The 19,293-nt window shown below is 43.7% G+C and overlaps 1 protein-coding gene across 1 annotated transcript in view; it reads right to left on the bottom strand.

Moving 5' to 3' along the window:
* PPM1H (protein phosphatase, Mg2+/Mn2+ dependent 1H) overlaps positions 1-19,293 on the bottom strand; it is a 139,113-nt gene that overhangs the window by 14,103 nt on the left and 105,717 nt on the right. The window contains exons 6-8 of the mRNA XM_065856405.2: positions 18,855-18,973; positions 5,697-5,760; positions 3,974-4,081 (exon numbers count right to left, since the gene is read on the bottom strand). Of these exons, the coding sequence (XP_065712477.1) occupies positions 3,974-4,081; positions 5,697-5,760; positions 18,855-18,973 (291 nt within the window). The remainder of the gene's footprint in view (positions 1-3,973; positions 4,082-5,696; positions 5,761-18,854; positions 18,974-19,293) is intronic.

The raw sequence follows: 19,293 nt of genomic DNA, 5'->3' as shown, positions 1-19,293 counted from the left end.
AGCTCAGTTTGGTCACCATACTTCTACTATCCACTGATGCCTTGACGTGGAATAGCTGACCTGTTAACCAGCTGAACTTTACTTTAGAAACCAGAAAATGTAGCAAGCTAACTATAAGTAAGGATCACCACCTTAGTAACACAAAAATCCATGACAATAAGAGTTGGGTTACACTTTTTATTTTATCCTGACTGGTACTTACAAACCTCTGCTGGCAGGTAACAGTGCAAACAGGCCGCTAGAGCCCACAGTCGCACACAACACCTTTCTGAACATGTGTAATGCCTTTTGACACATAACAGCTTTCTTCAATCCAGGTATTTGTTTCCCAAATTGCTCACCTACATGCAGTCAAGAGCACTGAGAAAAATGCTCTGGGCAAGCAATGAACAAACAGGTGGGCTGGTTTTATATTTACATTTCAAATGGATCTACCCACCAGACAAAACCTGCATTTGTCTGTTGAAAAGGACCACAGCAAAGGTGCTGCGGCTTGTTTGCTAGGTTTGTTTTTAAGAGGCAGCCAAGGCGAGTCCCTGCAGCTGAAAACCCGCTCACAGCAGAGCGACACACGAGCCTGCAGCCACCTTAAGTGTCCTCAGCAGCTGGCCCCATGGGAATTCGAGCCAAACAACAGCCCACGTTCACTCGCCTCCACTATTGATCAACTCGGCTACTTCAATAAATTAAGCCCTTTCTTAATTGTATCGTCCCTTTTCATGCGCAGTGTTATCCAGCACAGCTTCGCTGGCAAACGACAAGATCTTTCAATACCACCCTCCAAGTAATTTATATGTAAATAATAAAAAGCGGGTCCCAACACTGCTCCCTGCAGCACACACCAATTAATCTCCTTTTAGCTTTTTACTGCCACCCTTTGTTTCCTGCCCTTTAGACAATTTCCAATAGACTGTGCCAACTTTCCACTTAATCCATAGCTTCATATCTCTTATATTAATAACCTGTGATGCAGAACAGTTTCTCAAATGTTTTCTGAGAAATCAAAGTGCTCATGCAAGACCATCCACTGCATTTATGAATTTTTTGTAAATTCTCTGGTAGACATAGACCTGAAGGACTTCAAGCCACTAAAGCATGATGTTTGCTTCTTGAAACCACCTTGATTCCCTTTGATCATGCTATACTTCTCTAAGTCTTTGCCTTGCTTATTCCTTTAAACAGTGTAATTCCTAACGATTTCTCCAGAAGGCAGATGTGAATCTGAAACAGTCTCATTTGACATATTTGTGAAGTTGTCAGAAAGATTTTTACAAACATAATGAAAGGAGAAAAATTCTCCTTCATTACCTTCTTATTTGCTGTGGTGGCTGGCGTCGGGCTCATCGCTGGCGAGGGCCAAGTGCCACCACGAGAGCGGCACCTCTGCCCACCAAACAGCTGAGCTGCCGTTCAGAACGTTTCAGGATGAAATTCTGCTTTTCAGCTGCAACAAGGCAGATCTTGCTGAGCTTTAAAAAGCAGAATTTCCTGCTGAAAGCTTTCAAATGAACTGTTCCATTATGAAAAATAAATATTTAATTCCATGCCAGAGAGCCTCAGCCATGGCCTGCCTGCTTTGTGCTACTCCAGTTCATTATAAAAGGCTCAATTCTCCAGAGCTCACCAACCTGCAGAAGTCCTCCAAATCTGGTCTTGTAACAGCTGAGCCACTGAATCCTGATTACATTTGTCAATCTTGGCTACATGACCTCTCCTCTCATAGCCTGGCACTCTATCAAAGTATCATTTCACACCATCCTGAAATTACTTTTATATGTCTATTTCTGGATGTAGTCTCAGGGATGCTTATTTTTCCTTCAGCTAAATTTTGGTGGACAGGGCATACCACATCTTTGTCATGTTGGAAGTTAAATATTCTGAAAACTCACCACATTGCCCCCAGGTTGGGAAAGGATGCTGTAATTACAGCACAGAAACAGAAGCCAGAGGACTTGGATCCTCTCTCTGTCACGACTCACTGTGCGCCTCAATTTCCTGTGCCTCCCCTTTTCCAGCTCTGGAAAGCAGACATTGTGCTTCCCTACCTCTATATAAACAATTGAAAATCCAATGCTGCACAAGGGCCAAATACAACTGCCACTGCCTTTATCTCCAAGTGCCAAGCTTTCCAGATGGCAGCATAAAGACATTGTTTCCTAATGCAGAAGCGCAAGGTGCACTGTCCGCGTATGGACAGAACAAGTCAGAGGAAAGCATGAGGAGATAAACCCTGGGGCTCTCTCTAGGAAGCGATCATTAAGGGAAGGAGGTGCAATTGGAAAGCAAGTTGGAGCATATGTTACTTCCTAATAAAATTCAGGGCTTTTTTTGCCAGTATGTCTAAATTGAGGTGGTTGGTGCTCTGTCTTTCCTCCTCCTGCCCCAGTACATTTCTGCTGAATTTAGCTCTGAAGGGAATGTGGAAACAAAGCCAATTTTGCTTCCTTTTTGCAAAGCAGTTAAGAGATCCTGAAACGTGGATAGCATATGAACTGGATGTCATATTCCAGAATTTGAACATGTACAGACACTCCACACAAATCAGCAAAGCCCATGAGAAGCTTTGGTTTATACACACAGACAAATACTGCAGCAGCAATTGGCAGAGATGATACTGCTGAGATACTGTGCTGCAGCCATTACATATCCCAGAAACACTGGGTCTCAGCACGCCAGAAAGAAAAATAAATAGGTAGAATTGCATCATTTTGCTGGCACTAAACAAATCCATCACAGTGATGAGGGGAGAGCTGCTGCCTGCCTGGTTGAGGAGAACAGCAGCAGGTCCCAAGTGATATCACACATTCAAAGCGGGGAGAGAGAAGGTACTGGACTGACAGCAAGGAAATGTGAAGAAAGGTCTGCCTGTAGATCTCCTCCTTTTCTTCAGGGCCAGAATCACTCAGCACTTTTAAAATTTTTATTTTTAAAGTCTCAAAGATGACCTAAGCAAAGTTGATTTCATAATTTGGTTCCTTCCTAGCAGTAGTATGTCCTTTGTGTATTGTCATTCTCTTGCGCTGCTAGAGCAAGCAATAGATTCAAGGTCAAGTACTGGATATGGCTAAATCTCCAGCAACCCAGCTAACAGTGGACAGTTCTCAGCATTTGGGCCATGGAGGAAAAGTCTCCTCTTTTTGTGCTGTCATCAGATGGCTTGCCCTTGCTTAATATTTTATGAAAAATACGTGTCATCTGTTCCTTGATGTAGGAATAGGAATGCAGTTACAGAGGAAAAAAAAAAAAGCAAAGTTTGCATGTTTCTTGTTAACAAATAGATTCAGATCCCTTTGGAAGGCTTGATATCCTTCACTGCAACGTCTCTGGTGGTCAAAAACTGGAATTGTTTGTGGCAAGGCAAGTCAAAAGGGTGGAGGCATTTAAAACTACCCTTAACACAAATACTGCATAATCCCTTCATTATGCCATCATTTGGGAAATACACACTGCTATTCCTGTCATTATTTGGTGTCTGCACAAAAGCATCATAAAGAATTAAGAACTGGAGGTGAAGGGGCAGACAGACAGAAGCATAAAGCACCCTTCCAATTGTTCTTGGCATTTTCCTGCTTAAGAGTTGATCTGTTATCCTCTGTGTAATGCAGGATACTATGCTACCGTGGAAGATATCCAGTGCTCCCTTCTGGCGAACACAGATTTACATCAGCTTCTGCAAAGACAACATGATCTAGGCCTCAAGGGGAGTTGGAGCACATGGAGGTGAGGAGAGATGGGTGTCTGTTGCACCGAATGGTGAGGCTATCGCATAACCGTAGAGCAGAGATCAATGCTCTGCCAGAGATGTGGAGCAACCAGGGCACACAGGTGAGGAGCTTATAAAACTCCCCACCTTCGGGAAGGGCAGCATGTTACCTGGATTGGACCACAATCAGAATGGAAAATTTGGGAAGAACAAATGAGCACACTAAGTTTCTCTCCCACAAATCAGATAGTTGAACCTTTGCTGTTTTACCTCGGGAGATGAGGACAAGAAAGGTTTGATGTATATATTGGAGTCGTGCACTTTCAGGTCATGGTCTCCCAGTCCTCGGGTCACTCCAATTGTCGCCATAACTCGAGCCTGGAAATAAAGAAAAGCAATGGCATCAAATCTTGTTACATGCCCTGTGTCACTGGGGAATGAGACTATGTTCCTATTCCATAACTGGGATGAATTCCCTTTTCTCTCCCAGAAACTCTAGATTAAACACAGCTGATCAACTTCAAAGCTTTTTACACTCATGTCATCTCCATTTCCCTCATTATTCTAAGCTTTGTATTCATCCACATCCCAGTCACCTCATTGTCCCTCACCAGTCTAAAAGAGCATTCCTCCAGCAAATTATACTGTTAGTAAACAGGTTTTATATAAAGGATGAGGAGTCTAAGTGCCTTGGGCTTCATTCTATTGACATATTGCCATATATTCCCTCCGCCAAGGAAAAGTGCCAAAGGCAACCTTAAATTGCTGAACACACGGGTGACAGTGGCACTGACCACAGTGCTCTCCCCTTTGGATAGCCAGGTCTGCTGTTACCTCAGGTCTACAACTTCCTTCCAACAAGCACCTTCCTCTGCGACATGAGATGTCTCCCAAGAGGTGCTGGGCTCTTCACGAACACCGCTCCAAAGACTGAGCAGGCAGACAGCCTCACGGGGCACCTTGCTGTCTGTGTATCGTTTCTCTCAAACTCTAGTTTAGCTGCAGCAGCTTCTGAACAAGAGAGCTCACAGCATCAATAACAGCGAGCAACTGACTTCAAAATTATTTTGCCTCACTAACCCCTGGCTCTATAAGGCAATACCAAAGTAAATTAAAAAGATGTGCATGAAACATTTTGCAAATAATTATAAACCTAACCAAATTCAGAGATAAGCTGCAGGTCTGAACCTTCAAAACTTCGGCTAATTTTGAAGAGCGTGTATTTTGCATCGAGATAAGAACCTAATGCAGCAGGGGAGCAGTATTTAGAAACACAGCGAGCATACCAATATCGGCAAACTGACACCACTGCGTCCTTATATTGATCCTATTGCTGCATCCAGCTAAGCTTGCTGGGATCAGCACTAATGATTTGACTGTTCTTAATCACAGAGCTGGAAACAAAGTACACCCAAACAGAACGGTTCGTTTCTCTCTTTCAAGAAAAACTATCAGCATCAGAAAAATTCAACATCGAGTTCACGTACACTAGCTGAGGAAGATATGGTTAAGGGGTGTTATAATTCCCAAATCCCACCCTGATCCCTCTCCTTCCTAAATTAGTGTTTTGCATCTCAGGGCACTCTAAAATGTTATTAAATATCCTCCTGCTTTGTTTTCAGTAAACATGAGGTATTTTGCTGTCTTCATCCAACCTAGTTACATTTTACAATGAAACCAGGAACATTTTAAGTCAATTATTTAAGACAGTCTCATTGTAGCCTACTTACAATGAAAGAAAAACAAAAGCAAACTGAACAGCAAATGACTATGTGTGCTATAAAAAATGCTTTTTAGTATGTTGAGCTCCCCCTGCCACCCCCCAAGACATGAGACTGATTTATGACAGAACCAAGATATTCTTTCAAGCTGTCAAAACAATAAAATAAAGAGATACTGAGTGGAAAATACTGGACTGCCACAGGCTAAACTGAGTGGTAAACAGCACAGAATTCCTTCTTCCTTTGGTTTGAAAAAAAGCAAACGTGCTCACCTTCTTGCCTTCTCCGTATATCAGGGGAAACTTCAAGTCATCTTCCTCAATTGTTTTGTATGCCCTGTGGGGGGAGGACAAACAACATTTATAAAGCTTGCACTCAATTAGTGACCCAGTGCCCTGAAACAAGCAGATGTGATTTAAAAAAAACCCCAACAAAACAAAAAAATCAAACCACACTATTTTTCCTGGGGACTCTGTCTTTGAACCAAGATGTAAATTTATTTTTCCGTGGAAAGATTTTGCCTCAAGAATTCTCCACTTCACCAAAAGAAAAAGTGAACACAAGGAAATATCTAACATGCCAAGCTGCTCCTATTGCTTGCAAAGAAAAAGAGGTATACTGGAATAACATCCTAATCAGGTAAGATATTGTTGGCTAATGCAGCAACTATACTGTACTACAGTGTCATAAAAAACCCCCAATCAACCAAACAAAAAAACCCAGCCGCAAACTCACCAAGAAACTAACCAGTGACTGGATTCACACTGTTAACGTGAAACGGTGAACAGCGACAGGACGTGTACACAAAGTGTGAAACAGCTCTCTGGTCCTGTTCTCACCTTTCAGGACTGCTTAAACCATGGCAAGCTTCAAGTGCTGAAGAGTCTTAGAAGGATATTTAGTGCTCATTTGACCTTGACTGCAACAGTCAAGATCGTCAGAGATTTCACATTTCACAGCAGTTTTGCCGTGGCCAAGAGAAGTAAATGTTCATGCTCTGATTCCGTTTACCTCATGCCTGCGTACTCTGCCTTTTACACATCCAGCTGTTGACACTGATGAGGTGAGAAGGTGAGCAATTTTGCCAGTGAGAAATAAAAAAATAAAAATAAATAGACAGCTGTCATTCTCATAAACTGCGGAGTCCTGCAGTTTGTGTAACACATGCTCGAGACGAGGCGCTGGGGAGTCTCTTTGGTCAAAGCACCTTATCCCAGAGGGACATGTTTCCCTTCACACCACAAAATTGCCCCTCCCCAGGCTTTCCCCACATGTTGTCCTTTCCTCCCAGACCACCTCTGTCCCCAGCACCCAAAGGGTGCGATTCAGCGCTCCCCACGACAGCAGAAGGGAGAGGCGGGAGGAGGGACGGTGCGGGTCCCCTGCCAGTCACCCCCGGCCCCCGCTGTGTGAGCTCCGGGGAGTCGCATTTGATCGGGTTTAAGCAATGTTAAGGCCGTGGCAAAAACCAGCAGGAAATTAAAAGCTAAGGGTGAAATCCCATATTGGAATTGAACTACCCCCTGCTTCACCAAAATATGGCACAGACCTGGGACCAATAATGGGTGTTGTGTTACACAGCTATATGTACTTTATCACCTCAGCAAGCCTCAGACTTAAAGAGAGTAGCATAGACATTTAAGCCTCACCTTTGTATTTCCCAGTAATCACAGGTATGGCCCATATTAGAGTCTGGGGGTAAGTGGAAGGGGAAGAAAAAAGGAAAAGCAACCAAAATGCAAAGAAGAAACAGTAGTGGAGGACTCCATTCCTGCAGTATTACAAAACATTACTATGTGTGAAATCCCCAAAATGGAACCAGGTGAAATCTGCAAAACATAGTGGGTGCTCATGGGAGACCACATAGTTGAGTATATCTTGTGTAGATAACCAGGATACTTGGGAGGGCCAACAGATTAGCTGTTAAGCCAAACAAAAAGGTGCAGACCACCACAAGTAGTCAGCATGATAAAACTTCTGTGGTGTTTAAATCCTGCAAGAACATTTTGTCAGGAAGGATGAGTCAGTCATAGACTTTGCTCTCATTCCTTCCTTTATTTCCAACAGGGAATAAAATAGCTACTGTCTCTGCCTCACCAACTTGGATATCTTGGTTTGAATGTGGAGGAAGAATTTCACCATCCCTGCCTGCCCATGAACATGTCCCAAAGCTTCCAGCTGGGCCTGCAGTGCTGGAGGCCCTGGTGAAAGCTCCTTGAGGAGGAGTCTGAACTCTTTTCTATTCCTTGCATAGACCCAGTTGTGTTCTGACACCAAGAAAAAGGACATAAGCTGAGTCCATCTCAGGCAGAATCAATCAGATCCCAAGCCCAACAAGACAACCATTCCTACTGGATCATTCAAGTTGTTGTGCATGTTTGTTACAAATAGCAAACAAGAGTAAGCTGATGTGACCAAAAGCCACTCGTTACCCACAAAATATATTATCTGCACGGTAACTACAAATACTTAAGACTGAAGCCCTCACTTCACACGGTCTTGTAAGTAGCCAAAAACAGGGAGCAAGTTTTCTGCCCTCTTCCCTCCTTCCTTATGTTCCTGCATAGCACCTCACACTCACTGCACTTTAGGAAGAAGGAGGTAAAAAAAAAAAGTGTGAAAAAGGCACCATTTAGTCTGGTGTCCCTCAAAAGAATGGTTCCCACTGCGAAGTCCAGCATCTTCTATGGAACCACTATAAGGACCATCATCCCTAGGGCCTTCAACTGTGACACATGGGTGCAAGGATGCTGGAACAGGCTGTGTTGCAAGGGCTGAAGCTAATGTTTCATCAGCAGATCAGGAGGGGCAGCTGGCTAGCCTATGACCTCCTGAAGCTATGTGACTAAGCGAGGGAGGCCCAGAGGGCTACAGTGATTTGTTTTGTGGTTTCTCACAGCAAATAATCTCTGGGGCTCAGAACTTGGGTGTCAAGACTCATCTCAAACATGCTGTTTTTGTTGATGTTGCTATTGCCTGGAAAATTATCAGCACTTGAAAAAACAATGCTCAGAACTGCAACCACAGAAGTGGAGCTGGCACAGACACACTGAAAAGCAACCTGAGACACTCTAGAAAAAAGTACCTATGTCCTGCATTACTAGCGAAACAGAATTAATAATATATGAGCGTGTGGTTTGCTGCAAGAGAAGGATGAAGGACAGCTTTTCAGCCAGCAGCTCAGCAACTGCACTGGGGAGAAGGAAGGAAGGAAACTATGAAGTTCATTTTGATTTATGCCCTGTGAAACCTCCTGTACTTTGTACGTGCGTTTATTTCACACAGGCTACAACCTTCTGGACTATTTCACTTGATTTTACGTAATAAAGTTGCATTTATGCCTTCCTGTGCTGTTCAGATCGTGCAGTATATAAAGATATAATACAGTAGTAGGTATATCAAATACAGACATACGGAGAACCTGAGGGGGTGGTTTGGCTTTTTTAGTGCCAACTTGGCCTTATTCAGCCATCTACAAAATTCAGCTCAGCTCACTGTTTTAACCAACACAGGATTGCAACCCTCCACTCTCCCCATCTTTCTTATCTGCGTCCTTGGAGGTTTCAGTGGTCACCAGGGCAGGACACGACAGCTTATAAAGACAAGGTTGTGCTATTGCTTGCTGCTCTGAATGAGCCTAGATCCTGTCAAGTGCTTCTGCCACGTAAACCTCTATTTTTCCAAATGGAAAAACAGGGGGGTGGAGGGAGGAGTAGAAGAGTCAAGCTTGTGCCCAGCTAGATCTAGCTCCATTTTTTTCAGTTAATTTAGTTTTTTCTTTTCATTTCAAAAGAATTATGAAATGCTACCGCTGTCCAAAAATAGTCAACTAGGGCTTGACATATGTGCCACCCACAAAGTTACATTTGGACTCAGGATCAACATTTTGGAAAACTGGGCCAAATCGCACCAGGAGCCAAAAGAGATGTCAGAACGAAAGAACTAGGACTGACATGATGTTACTCATATGCTATCTGGAATCTGCTCTAAATACATGGCAAAATAATCACCAGAAGCTACTAAATGCACAAAACAATCTAAGGAAGAAATTTCCTACAGCGCTGAGGTCATTAGGAGTGCTTTAGGCACTCATAAATAAAATATTACCAAAGTTACCTGCATATTGCTGGATCAGAACTTGAAAAACTGTCAGCTCCTAAATACAGATTTCAGGACAAAATCCTAGATAATTTCTTACATGTGTTATGCATTGTCTTGCCATATAATTTGTTCTCAAAGTTGACCTTCTCAAAGCACATACAAATTCATGTAAGAGTAGAAGTTGTTGACAACCCCCCAAAAAAATTTTTTTTTTTTTTTTTTGCAGTAAACTGCATAAGGTTACTGTCATGAAAAGAATTGCATTGGCATCCCCAGGCACAACAGATGGTGGTAAAAACACAATCTACTCTAACCTGGAAGACTCAGTTCTGTGAGCGATAGGGGAATCCAAACTCTGTAACTTCATGTTCTGCTTTCCCATAGCACTTGGCTTTTTGGCTTTAGAAAGTTTGTCTGTATTTCACATCTCTGCTAGTGATACCTGATAGTAAACTGAGAATTAAACCTGAAGAAGAGCAAAAAGAATCATTAAATGGCTTTACTGTGGGGCATAGAGCAAAATCCACTTGTGGCAAGCAAGGAAGAAAAAGCACTACAGCTTCAGAAATGTCCTAGTTCATAGTACAAGGATCAAGGCTCTCCTTTGAGACAGGTTTGTGGATGCAGTGTATTTCTAGCACTGCTTTGCTACCACTCTGTAAAAAACCCCAAACCCAGAACCACCTCCAAACACCCCCCAATCACCCCCCCAAAAAAATCCCACAACAAAACCACCTCAGCTAATCAACCAGCCTCCTGTCCCCCAAGGTCAGCTCTCCTTAGTCATACCAACAGAAAAACAGATTTTAACCCCTGAGCAGCACAAAACTGGATAGAAACGTTTGGTTTTTTTTTCTCCTCCCACAGAAGGAATCAGTGCACCTGAGCTAGCCCTTTGGATAATAGAACTTAAATCACCAACCCAAAAGGAACCATTTATCAGTACTGAACTACAGGCATTAAACCACTACCCAGGAAGAAAAAAACGTGTAGGACAGGTTAGGCACAGAGCCACTGAAAATTGTGCAATTTATGGCTGGATCCAGCCCTCACTTTTTAAAAGATGTCCTTACACATATGTGCTTCTGCAGAGTCAGGATCTCTAAATCCAGACGGCACTGTCTGATCCTAAGTATCCTCTAGGTAGATTAGCTTTAATGTTCCCATGCCTCACTGTTTTTCCCCTATTACCGATCTGACATATAGTTTAATGAGGCAAAACTACGATAAACAAAGATAATAAAAGCACACAAATTACAGTAATTTTGTTAAAAGATGATGGCAAACCCAAATGGATTAAAGTCAACAGACGCATGTGCACATGTGCAGAAAACAGTTTTTAGGGAAACATCTACTCTTAACCAAGATACTCTCCCTAGGGTTTCTTTCAGGTAAAGAGGAAAACATGCAAGTTTTAAAAGATGTGTTTTTTTTCAGAAAAATCAGAAACTCCTGAGTCTGAAAATGTACGACGTTTCATTTTGCAAATCCCAGTTCTGTCTATCCATCTACTAAAACTAACTAACTAACTAACTAACTAAATAAAATAAATTAAAATATCTCAGCCTGGCTTTGGTCAAATCAGACCAGCATGTGAGCTCTGGATCCCCAGGGAGCCTTCACTATGGTGTAAAGTCCTAAGACGGAAGCTGAACTTTGTCTGGAGAGGACACATTCCCCCGCACCACATACTCCTGTGGAAGAAATTCTCCTAAGCAAAACAAACTCCATCCGTCCAGGCCAGCTCATTTTAAAGATTCATGCACCAGCTTCTCTCAGGCACTTCCCACAGCGTGGCTGATTTTTTTTAGTCGGTTTACTTCTATGGGAGCATTAAAAGACAGAGGTGGAGGAAAAGTCAGAGTATCTAGACCAACTATCTAGAGATGTCCTTGCCCCAAAAAGGGGAAAAATCTGGAAAAAAAAATTAAATTATGGTATTTATAAGCAGCCTTCCTTTGCTGCCTTCATGCTGAGGAGGCTGGAAGGGACAGAGCAAGTAACTCGCTACTTGGGACTGGTTGAGCTTCTGCCACCCATGAGTGACCGAAATTGTGTGCAGACATGGCAGCTGCACAGCAAGTGGATCCATGCTCTGCAACATTCTCACCAGGCCAAGGGTGTTGTGGCTTCCCCTCCCCCCACCCCGCTCCGAATTTGCTGTCTTGAACACTTCTAAAAATTTACTTCATCTCTTGTACTTGTAAACGACCAACAGGAAGGTTTGTCAGCAATTTACTTCGGAGATAGAGAGGTAGCAGAAGTGGGCTGTTAACACCCTATAGGCTGAATGCACTGTGATGGACAGAAGAACTGTTTGTAAATTCCCGTTTTGTTGTACTACTTGTTAAAAGGATGTGGTGAGGCAGCTGGGAGAAGGACGGCATGTTCACCTTGCAGTGCCTGCTCCACACTTGCTAGTTGGGATCCTCTGGAAGGAGGATCCGCTGTTAAGGAGCAATCACGCAGCAAACTCTTCTGGGAAAGATTGCTGTAGCATAGGATGGGACAGGCAGTGAGACACAGCAAGCAGGGACCTCACCATCCCACAACAGTGCTAGAAACTCCTCCAGGTAACAAGGGGCCTCTTCTCAGCCAGGAGCAGAACCGTAAGTCAATCCTGGGTGGCAACAGAAAGAGGATTTCCTAGGGACCCATCAGAGGTTATGTTAAATCTGTGCAGCTGGGGAAGCCAGAGAAATCAGGAACAGAGGAAGAAACTTCACCTTACCACGAGGAAGAGTTGTTTTATTTCAGTTTAGTTTCCGCCTGACAAAACAGACTGGGAGCCTTTTGTTTGCATGTGTGGCACCTGATCTCGTGCCAAGGCAAAGCCCAAGCAGAGTCACATAGCCATGCAGGGACAGGCCTTAGAAGCGCTGCTTCCAGAAGGAAATGCTCCTGCAGGATATGACTCAGACCAACCACATTCTCGTTGGGCTCACTTGGCCCCAGAGAGACCATTTACAAAGAGCTTTACCCCAGACATTAAGTTTTCTCTTTTGTTGCGTCGCTATTACTTTCTTGTTTCTGCTTTCTCCTGCCCCGAAGACACTGGCTCAGCTCCTGCGGCATGTGTGCACTTGGGGAAAGCAGAGCCATTCGTCACTGTCAGGAGATGTGCTGTACGCAGCAGGTCAGCTCTCACCTCCCGCTGCTCCTGCAGCGAGGGCTGCAAATCTTGAGAAGATGCATAACATGCACATCGCAAACAGCCATTCATCATCGCAGAACTGTGCCCCAGACACCCAGGCACAACCCAGCAAGCTGCTGCGGCTGTGCACATCAGAGAGGCACGTCCTGTCCCGCTCCTGGCTGCCTCGCAATAGACACGAGAGCAAAGACCAAAAAAAAACCAAGGCAAGTGGCTGTGGATTGTGATTTCTGCTGCAAAAATGACATCCTACCTCTCCCCTCTTCCAGAAAGGCCCAGTGCTGCAAAGGTGGCCCATAATCATTAAATTATGAAAATATAAGTTGCTGGGAGGAAATTAATACCAGGCACGGCTGGGGAAACGGCTGCTTTCTTGTGAAGTAATTATGAAATTAAAATTTGATCTCTCCCTGGCGATTGTACAAAGGATACGGCTGAGGTCTTGAACACAACAATACAGCCAGGATTTCAATAGTAGAAGCACAGAAGGTTTCGCTAGACAAAAAAGCTCAATTAAAAAAGGGGGGGTGGCAAAGAAAGGATGACTTTTTGTAAATTACATGAATTTGGCTAAAAGGCACAATCAAGCAGGTTATGGCACAGGGTTTTCAGACTTCCAATTACTTTTTACAAGTTGGAATCAAGCTGTTAGGAAATGCAGCTTATCTGAATAAGACTAATAATGCTAAGCTAATTAGACCCACAGGCATTAGCCAGCAGATAAATTCAGGCCGAAAAGAGGGACACTGTCACTTTAAATACTGCCTTGGGATCGGTGGAAAAGCTAATGAGGAGTGTCAGTTGGGGCTGTTTTATTAGGTGGTTCTCCAGAGGATATAGCCCGAGGTTTCTGTAGCAGGGCTTCTGCGTTTGATTCAATAAATCAATTTATATTAAGGGGGGCGCAGCGCAGGCGCCTGCTCCATAAAGCATTTCTGTGGCATTTCTCAATCTGCTCAGGCACTCCTCAGGCAGGCTACCTGAACGCGCTGTCAAAGGACATTGAGTCCAGCAATAAAGAATAAGATAGCAGCCGCATTGGCAATATTTGTTCAAATCAGCTCACACATTACCAAGCAAAACATGTACATTAGCTCTCACCGGGGTATTCTGGATCCCCAATAAGTGATTAATGAGAGCATGGTTTTTGTGAGACGAAGTCTGAACCACAGACAGCAAGGCGGGCTGCACAATGAAAGCAAAAGGCATCCATCCCAAACAAAATAAAACGGCTTGGAAAGTGAAGTTGCTTTTTAAATCAGATGCTCAGAGGCTGAAAGACATTCCCTGTTGGAAAGAAAAGGGTGAGCACAAGAGCAGGCTGGCAGCTTTCCAGGCAGTGGACAGTATTGACTCTAGAATAAAATGGGTTTTGCTTAGTGCTCGCCCCAAGGCACCAGCCTCCCTGCTCTGGAATAAATCACGTGGGCAGGCGGTTTCCCCGCATGAGCTGACCCTTGGGTGGCCAACCATGTGTCACAGCTCCCCCTTGCCAGACAGACAGACACGGAGCTGGCGAGGGCTCCGCAGCCGTACACGCTCCGAGGCAGCACCCAGGTTCCTGGCTCGCTGTCACCATGGGCTGCAGCCCACGATGCGCTGTGGGTGCTGCCCCGGCTCGGACTGTTTCTGATGGGATGCCGCTCAATCATGTGCGCTCCTGGAGGGCAAAGGAAGTGGCCAACAAATCAGGTAAAAAAATGGCCTTGTCATCGAGGGCTCTTTTGTCACCCTAAACTCAAGTCAGAAAGCTATGATCGGGAAGCAAGCCTTTAAATAACTCCAATGCCAGCAGCAGAAAGTCCACTGTTCATGTTCCAAGGAGGAGCAAAATATTAACGTTGAAACCACCAGAGCTGATGGCAGCTGGTAGTGCCTTTTGGATGCCTTTGGCTAAGTGCAGCACGCTACAGCTCCTCCAGCCCCATGGGAGGCTGAGAAGGGAACCCTGGAAGGAGCTGCTGTGCCAGAGAGGGACACATTAAGCCAGAAAAACAGGTTTTGGGAAGTTATAGTCAGAGCAAAGTACTTCAAAATTGTTCACGCTAGATCCACCCAGGACTAAAGAAAACCTGACTGCTTCTTATCCTTCAAATAAAAGCTTGAGACAGAACACAAATTCTGTGCAGTCCTTTAAAGGAGCAGTTATCATCAGGGCTGCTTATTTCCCCCATATATTTCCACCTCAGGCTACCCACACCCCTTTTTAGCACTGGCAGCACTTTGCCTACGTGGCCACTCAGCCTTCCCTGATGCTTCTGTTGCCAGGACTTGTCAAAGCCATCACAGCTACCCTCTCTCTGACAGAAGTTTAACCTCTGCAAGCCATGGGCCTGAAAACCCCAGCCCAGAGACCCAGCTGCGAAAGACTGTCAGTAACACAGATGTCTGCCAGCAAATTACGGCTCGAGACAGCTCGGAGGCTTGTTCAGCAGGAGACACAGCTCTTAAGATGCCTTGCCAGCTGCAGGACGTGTTTTGCAATGGTTGCTCAACCACAACGCACGCGGGGTGAGGGTGCAGGAGGGGCAGCTCACGGTTTGCTCCCACCTAAATGGGATTTATTTTAGATACATTTAACACAGCGGATTTCTCATCCTAACTGCTGATGCAGAGAAAGGAGAAAGGGTGGGAGAGCCAGAGGGAGAAGGGAAAGGCTGGTCTCAAAGCAGTTACAGGCGGCCTGGACTAGTGATGCGGTACACATTGCTGGATCAGTGGTTGTCCTAATGCTGTGGGGAAACTTGGCAGCTCTGTTACCACTGTGGGCTGTTGAGACAAAGCCACTGTGGAAACTTCACATGAAAAGAAAAAAAAAAAAAAAAAAGAAAGAAAAAGCAAAGAGAAAAAAAAAAGCCAAATGCATTATGACAGACCCAAAGACAATAACCTTTTGTAATCCAAACAAGCTGGGAAAGCCAAGCCATTGTTGAGAATCTGAAAAGCTCCAGAGCACAGAAGAAGAGTCAAAATGAAGAAAAAACTCCCAAACCATACAGCTTCTAACAGAAAACACAGAAAGCATCCTGATTTTTTAAATAAAACAGTTCATTTTCCTGAGCAAACATCAGAGCAGAGACAGTTTTACACCCTCTCACTAAAGTATTCTGTAATTAAGTGTAAGAGTGCCTGATTCTTCTTAACATCACCTGCACCTTTCGACATGGACGTGCAAATGTCAACACACAGTGAAGTCACTGATCCAAAAAAGGTTCAGACAACTGATCTTCTGCATTGCAAGTGATAAAAGTTTGGCAGCGTTTTAGCGTATCAAGCTCTGGCTGGCCAAAGCTCCATCTGATGTTTTCTAGAAAAGTAATAGATATGCTAATTTATTCTCCATGATAGATATTGTCCTTAGAAACAAACGCAGAACAGACATGTCCTTGGCTGCTCTGTCCTGATGCATCAGTTAAATCTAGGCATTAGGGAAGAAAACAGAAGCAAAACCCTGGAAGTAGAAAGCGACCACTGTGATACACCAGCCACCTCAAAGCACCACCTCTGAAAGCCCACCAAGCTGGAAATCTAACATCTTGTCCACATCCTCAACCATTAAAACTGACCCAAACTTTTGGGTAAATAGAAACAGATTGCTTCTCCTCTGCTTAGGAGATCAACGCAAACAATTTGATGGAAAACAAGATGCCCCTGGGCAAACACCCTGCAAGAGGAAACGGATCCTTATTTAGAAGGACTCTGATTTAGATAAACGTATGGTGATAGATCAATTCCCTTGCCATTTTATTGTCCTGAGGCAAACAACTAAAGAGGTAACTGACGCACTAGCTGTGGGATATGAAGCAGCTAAAAGATTCTGAATCTTTTATTCAGGACAAAAACATAGCCCCCATTTTCCACTTCCAGTCAGAAGTCAAAAAGAACAGCAGGGAGAGATAGCCTCATCACAGTCTCCACATGCTTTTGTTTGGCACAGGCCACCTCTTTCAGAGACAACACTGAGACAAACTCAGACTCGAATTTTCAAGTCACAGTTTAAGCATTTATTCCAGAATAACTGCTTACAGCTAGGCATATTTGTGCTAAATTGGTGGTATTTTTTGCATTGACCACATTAGAATCTGTAACTGGATCAACATGTGTCCTACACTTCAGGAAATTCAGAAAAATCAACAGGAAAATCAACTCTCTTCTCCGCCCCGCCATATGCCAGAGTTAACAGAGTTCACACACCAGTACTGAAAAACAGTACATTGAATCAAATCTGCCATTCGTTTAGACTTACCCAAGCTCTTCTACCTTACTCATTATTCTACATTTAAAATTTGCATTCCTTCTTATCTTTCTTCTAATGTCAAACAGTATTAGCTATGCAATAACCATTTTGAATAAGGTGAAGTGCGATTCACAAATGAGGTACGAACTGATATACAGAATTATCTGTTCGTTTAATTTTTAACCATTCCAACCCTGTATGCATCCCAACATTCTGCTGGTGATTTTGACTGGAAAAAAACATAGTAAGCAGAACTTCCACCAAGCTAATTGACATGGCTCTCGAGTTCATTTGGAACCCCTAGTGTGCACAAATAGTTATTTTTCCCTTTTCATGCTTTACTTGGTACTTATCAACACCAAATTTTATCACTGTGATGCCCACTCATGTAAAGCACTTAATTCTTTGCAGTTCCTCACAGTCCTTCCTGTTCATTAGGAAAAGAGCTCTAGTGTCACCTGCCAACACTGCAACACTAACCAATTGGGGGAATGAAAAACAACTCCCATGAAACTGGAGAAATGCTCTCTGCCTTCCAACCATCATGGAAGAATTCTGCTTACTCTCCTCTGAGGAAGTTCTTAGCACATTGTATTTCTGTAGCTCTCCCCCAGATTACAAGTTGTTTATGTGGTGGTGCTTTGTTGTTGTTATTGTTTGTTTGTTTGTTTGTTTTTCCTCCAGTAGCGTCTCATATCTTGAAAAAGACGTTTTGAAAAAATGGCTTCATGAAACCATTCTTTACTGATGCCTTCAGAGACATCCGGGAGTTTAATAAGAAAAGTGCCTTTGCAAGAACTGGGAGAGCATATCATGATCTTCCAAGTGTTTTGCTGTTTAAGTCCTCAGTTGATCCAATGTTCTCATTCTGTTCCTATTCTTTTGCTCATGCCTGCAGTCTTTTTAAAATGTGAAGTCATCTTTCTCAGGGTGAGACTGCATATTCTACTAGCAGCTGTTCAAGATGATGGACAATGATGGTTATTCCCATATTAACATGTTCTGCACAAACACCCTAGATAATATTATACTTAGATGATTATTCTGCCATTAAAACATCATTATATTTATGGTCTATAAAGTATGGGAGAAATCAGAAGCATATGGAGTTGTAGTTGTATGTGAGCATCCAAGTCTCCAAACCTACAAGAGTTCAGACTTTTTAACCTCCTCCATTCTTTCCCTTCTTGAAAGGTCATTTGCTAAGGATGCTAAAACACAAACAATATGGAAGTGAGAACCATTGCCATATATAAGGCCTTTGGCTTTATAGGTCACACACAGAGCCCACAACAGCAAGGACTAGGGCTTCTCTGAGTGGGAGTCAGCTGAGAAGGAGCCTCTTGAACCAACACAAAACAATGAAGACATGTAACCAGAGACAAAAAACTCATCCTTCTTCCTGTCTTCATTTAATTAAGTCAATGTTGTTCCTTTAAGTCTTTTCATTTTAGGCTGGCTATGACTTTTATTCAGATAGGCCTGTCTCTGAAACTGTTCCTGGAGGGTTACCCAAATCAGGGGTCAGCTGCACTGGCATATGGGAGCCAGCTCTTCCCTTCTGCAAGGGTTCCTCATCAAGCAAAGGCATGACAGTCCACTTACCCCAGTTCTCTAAAAAGCTGCTTCCGAGACAGGAAAGCTGTTAAGCTTTCAGGAAAATCCCCTGTCATGTCTTCTTCCCCTTTACGTGTTTGCTGCGCTTTAAGTGCTCATACGTTAAAATGAACTGAGGTCCTGGCTCTGAAGGGAGGTCAACTTAGTTAAAACTTTAATGTCTAAAAGAAAAATACATCTGAAAGAAGAGAATACCTTTCCCTTGAATACGCAGGCATACACCTCCATATTTGGAGCAGTTTACACTAATCAAAGACATGTACAGAGCAAGCACTGGTTGGGGAGAAAGCTGACTCTATGCTGAGAAGGACACATTCTTACCAGCCAGTCATGTTGAAGTCACGGTAGAGCATCCTCTTTCCAACTTCCTTGCGCTGCACCCTCCGTGGAAACTCTAAATGTGTGAACTCATTTCCCAGCAAGTGGGGCTGCATGTACGCCTGTGGGCAGAAACCAAGCCACAGGAACCACATGAACATCATAAACCAAGACATCATCTATTTTTAATGAGGTAGCATTACCAACCCTTCCCACTGCCTTCCCACATACGATGTTTTTCCCCACCCTTTTTAAACAAGGAAGATGAACAGCTCCATTTCAGCAAACAATGTGCACGTACACCAGTTCTGACGCTGCATGGTGTCCGGCAGCAGCCTTACAGGGAGCAGGCCGTTTGCCCTCAAAATCCTTCACTTCTTTTCCCTGCTTCTCAATGTTTGGGATCTCTAAGTATGCCTCAGCCACTGGTCCTGAGGGAGTC

This window comes from Patagioenas fasciata, chromosome 1, assembly GCF_037038585.1.
Source record: "Patagioenas fasciata isolate bPatFas1 chromosome 1, bPatFas1.hap1, whole genome shotgun sequence".
In the NCBI taxonomy this organism is placed as follows: domain Eukaryota; kingdom Metazoa; phylum Chordata; class Aves; order Columbiformes; family Columbidae; genus Patagioenas; species Patagioenas fasciata.
The sequence above is the reverse complement of the archived record's forward strand: the minus strand, read 5'-3'. Positions and strand labels throughout refer to the sequence as shown.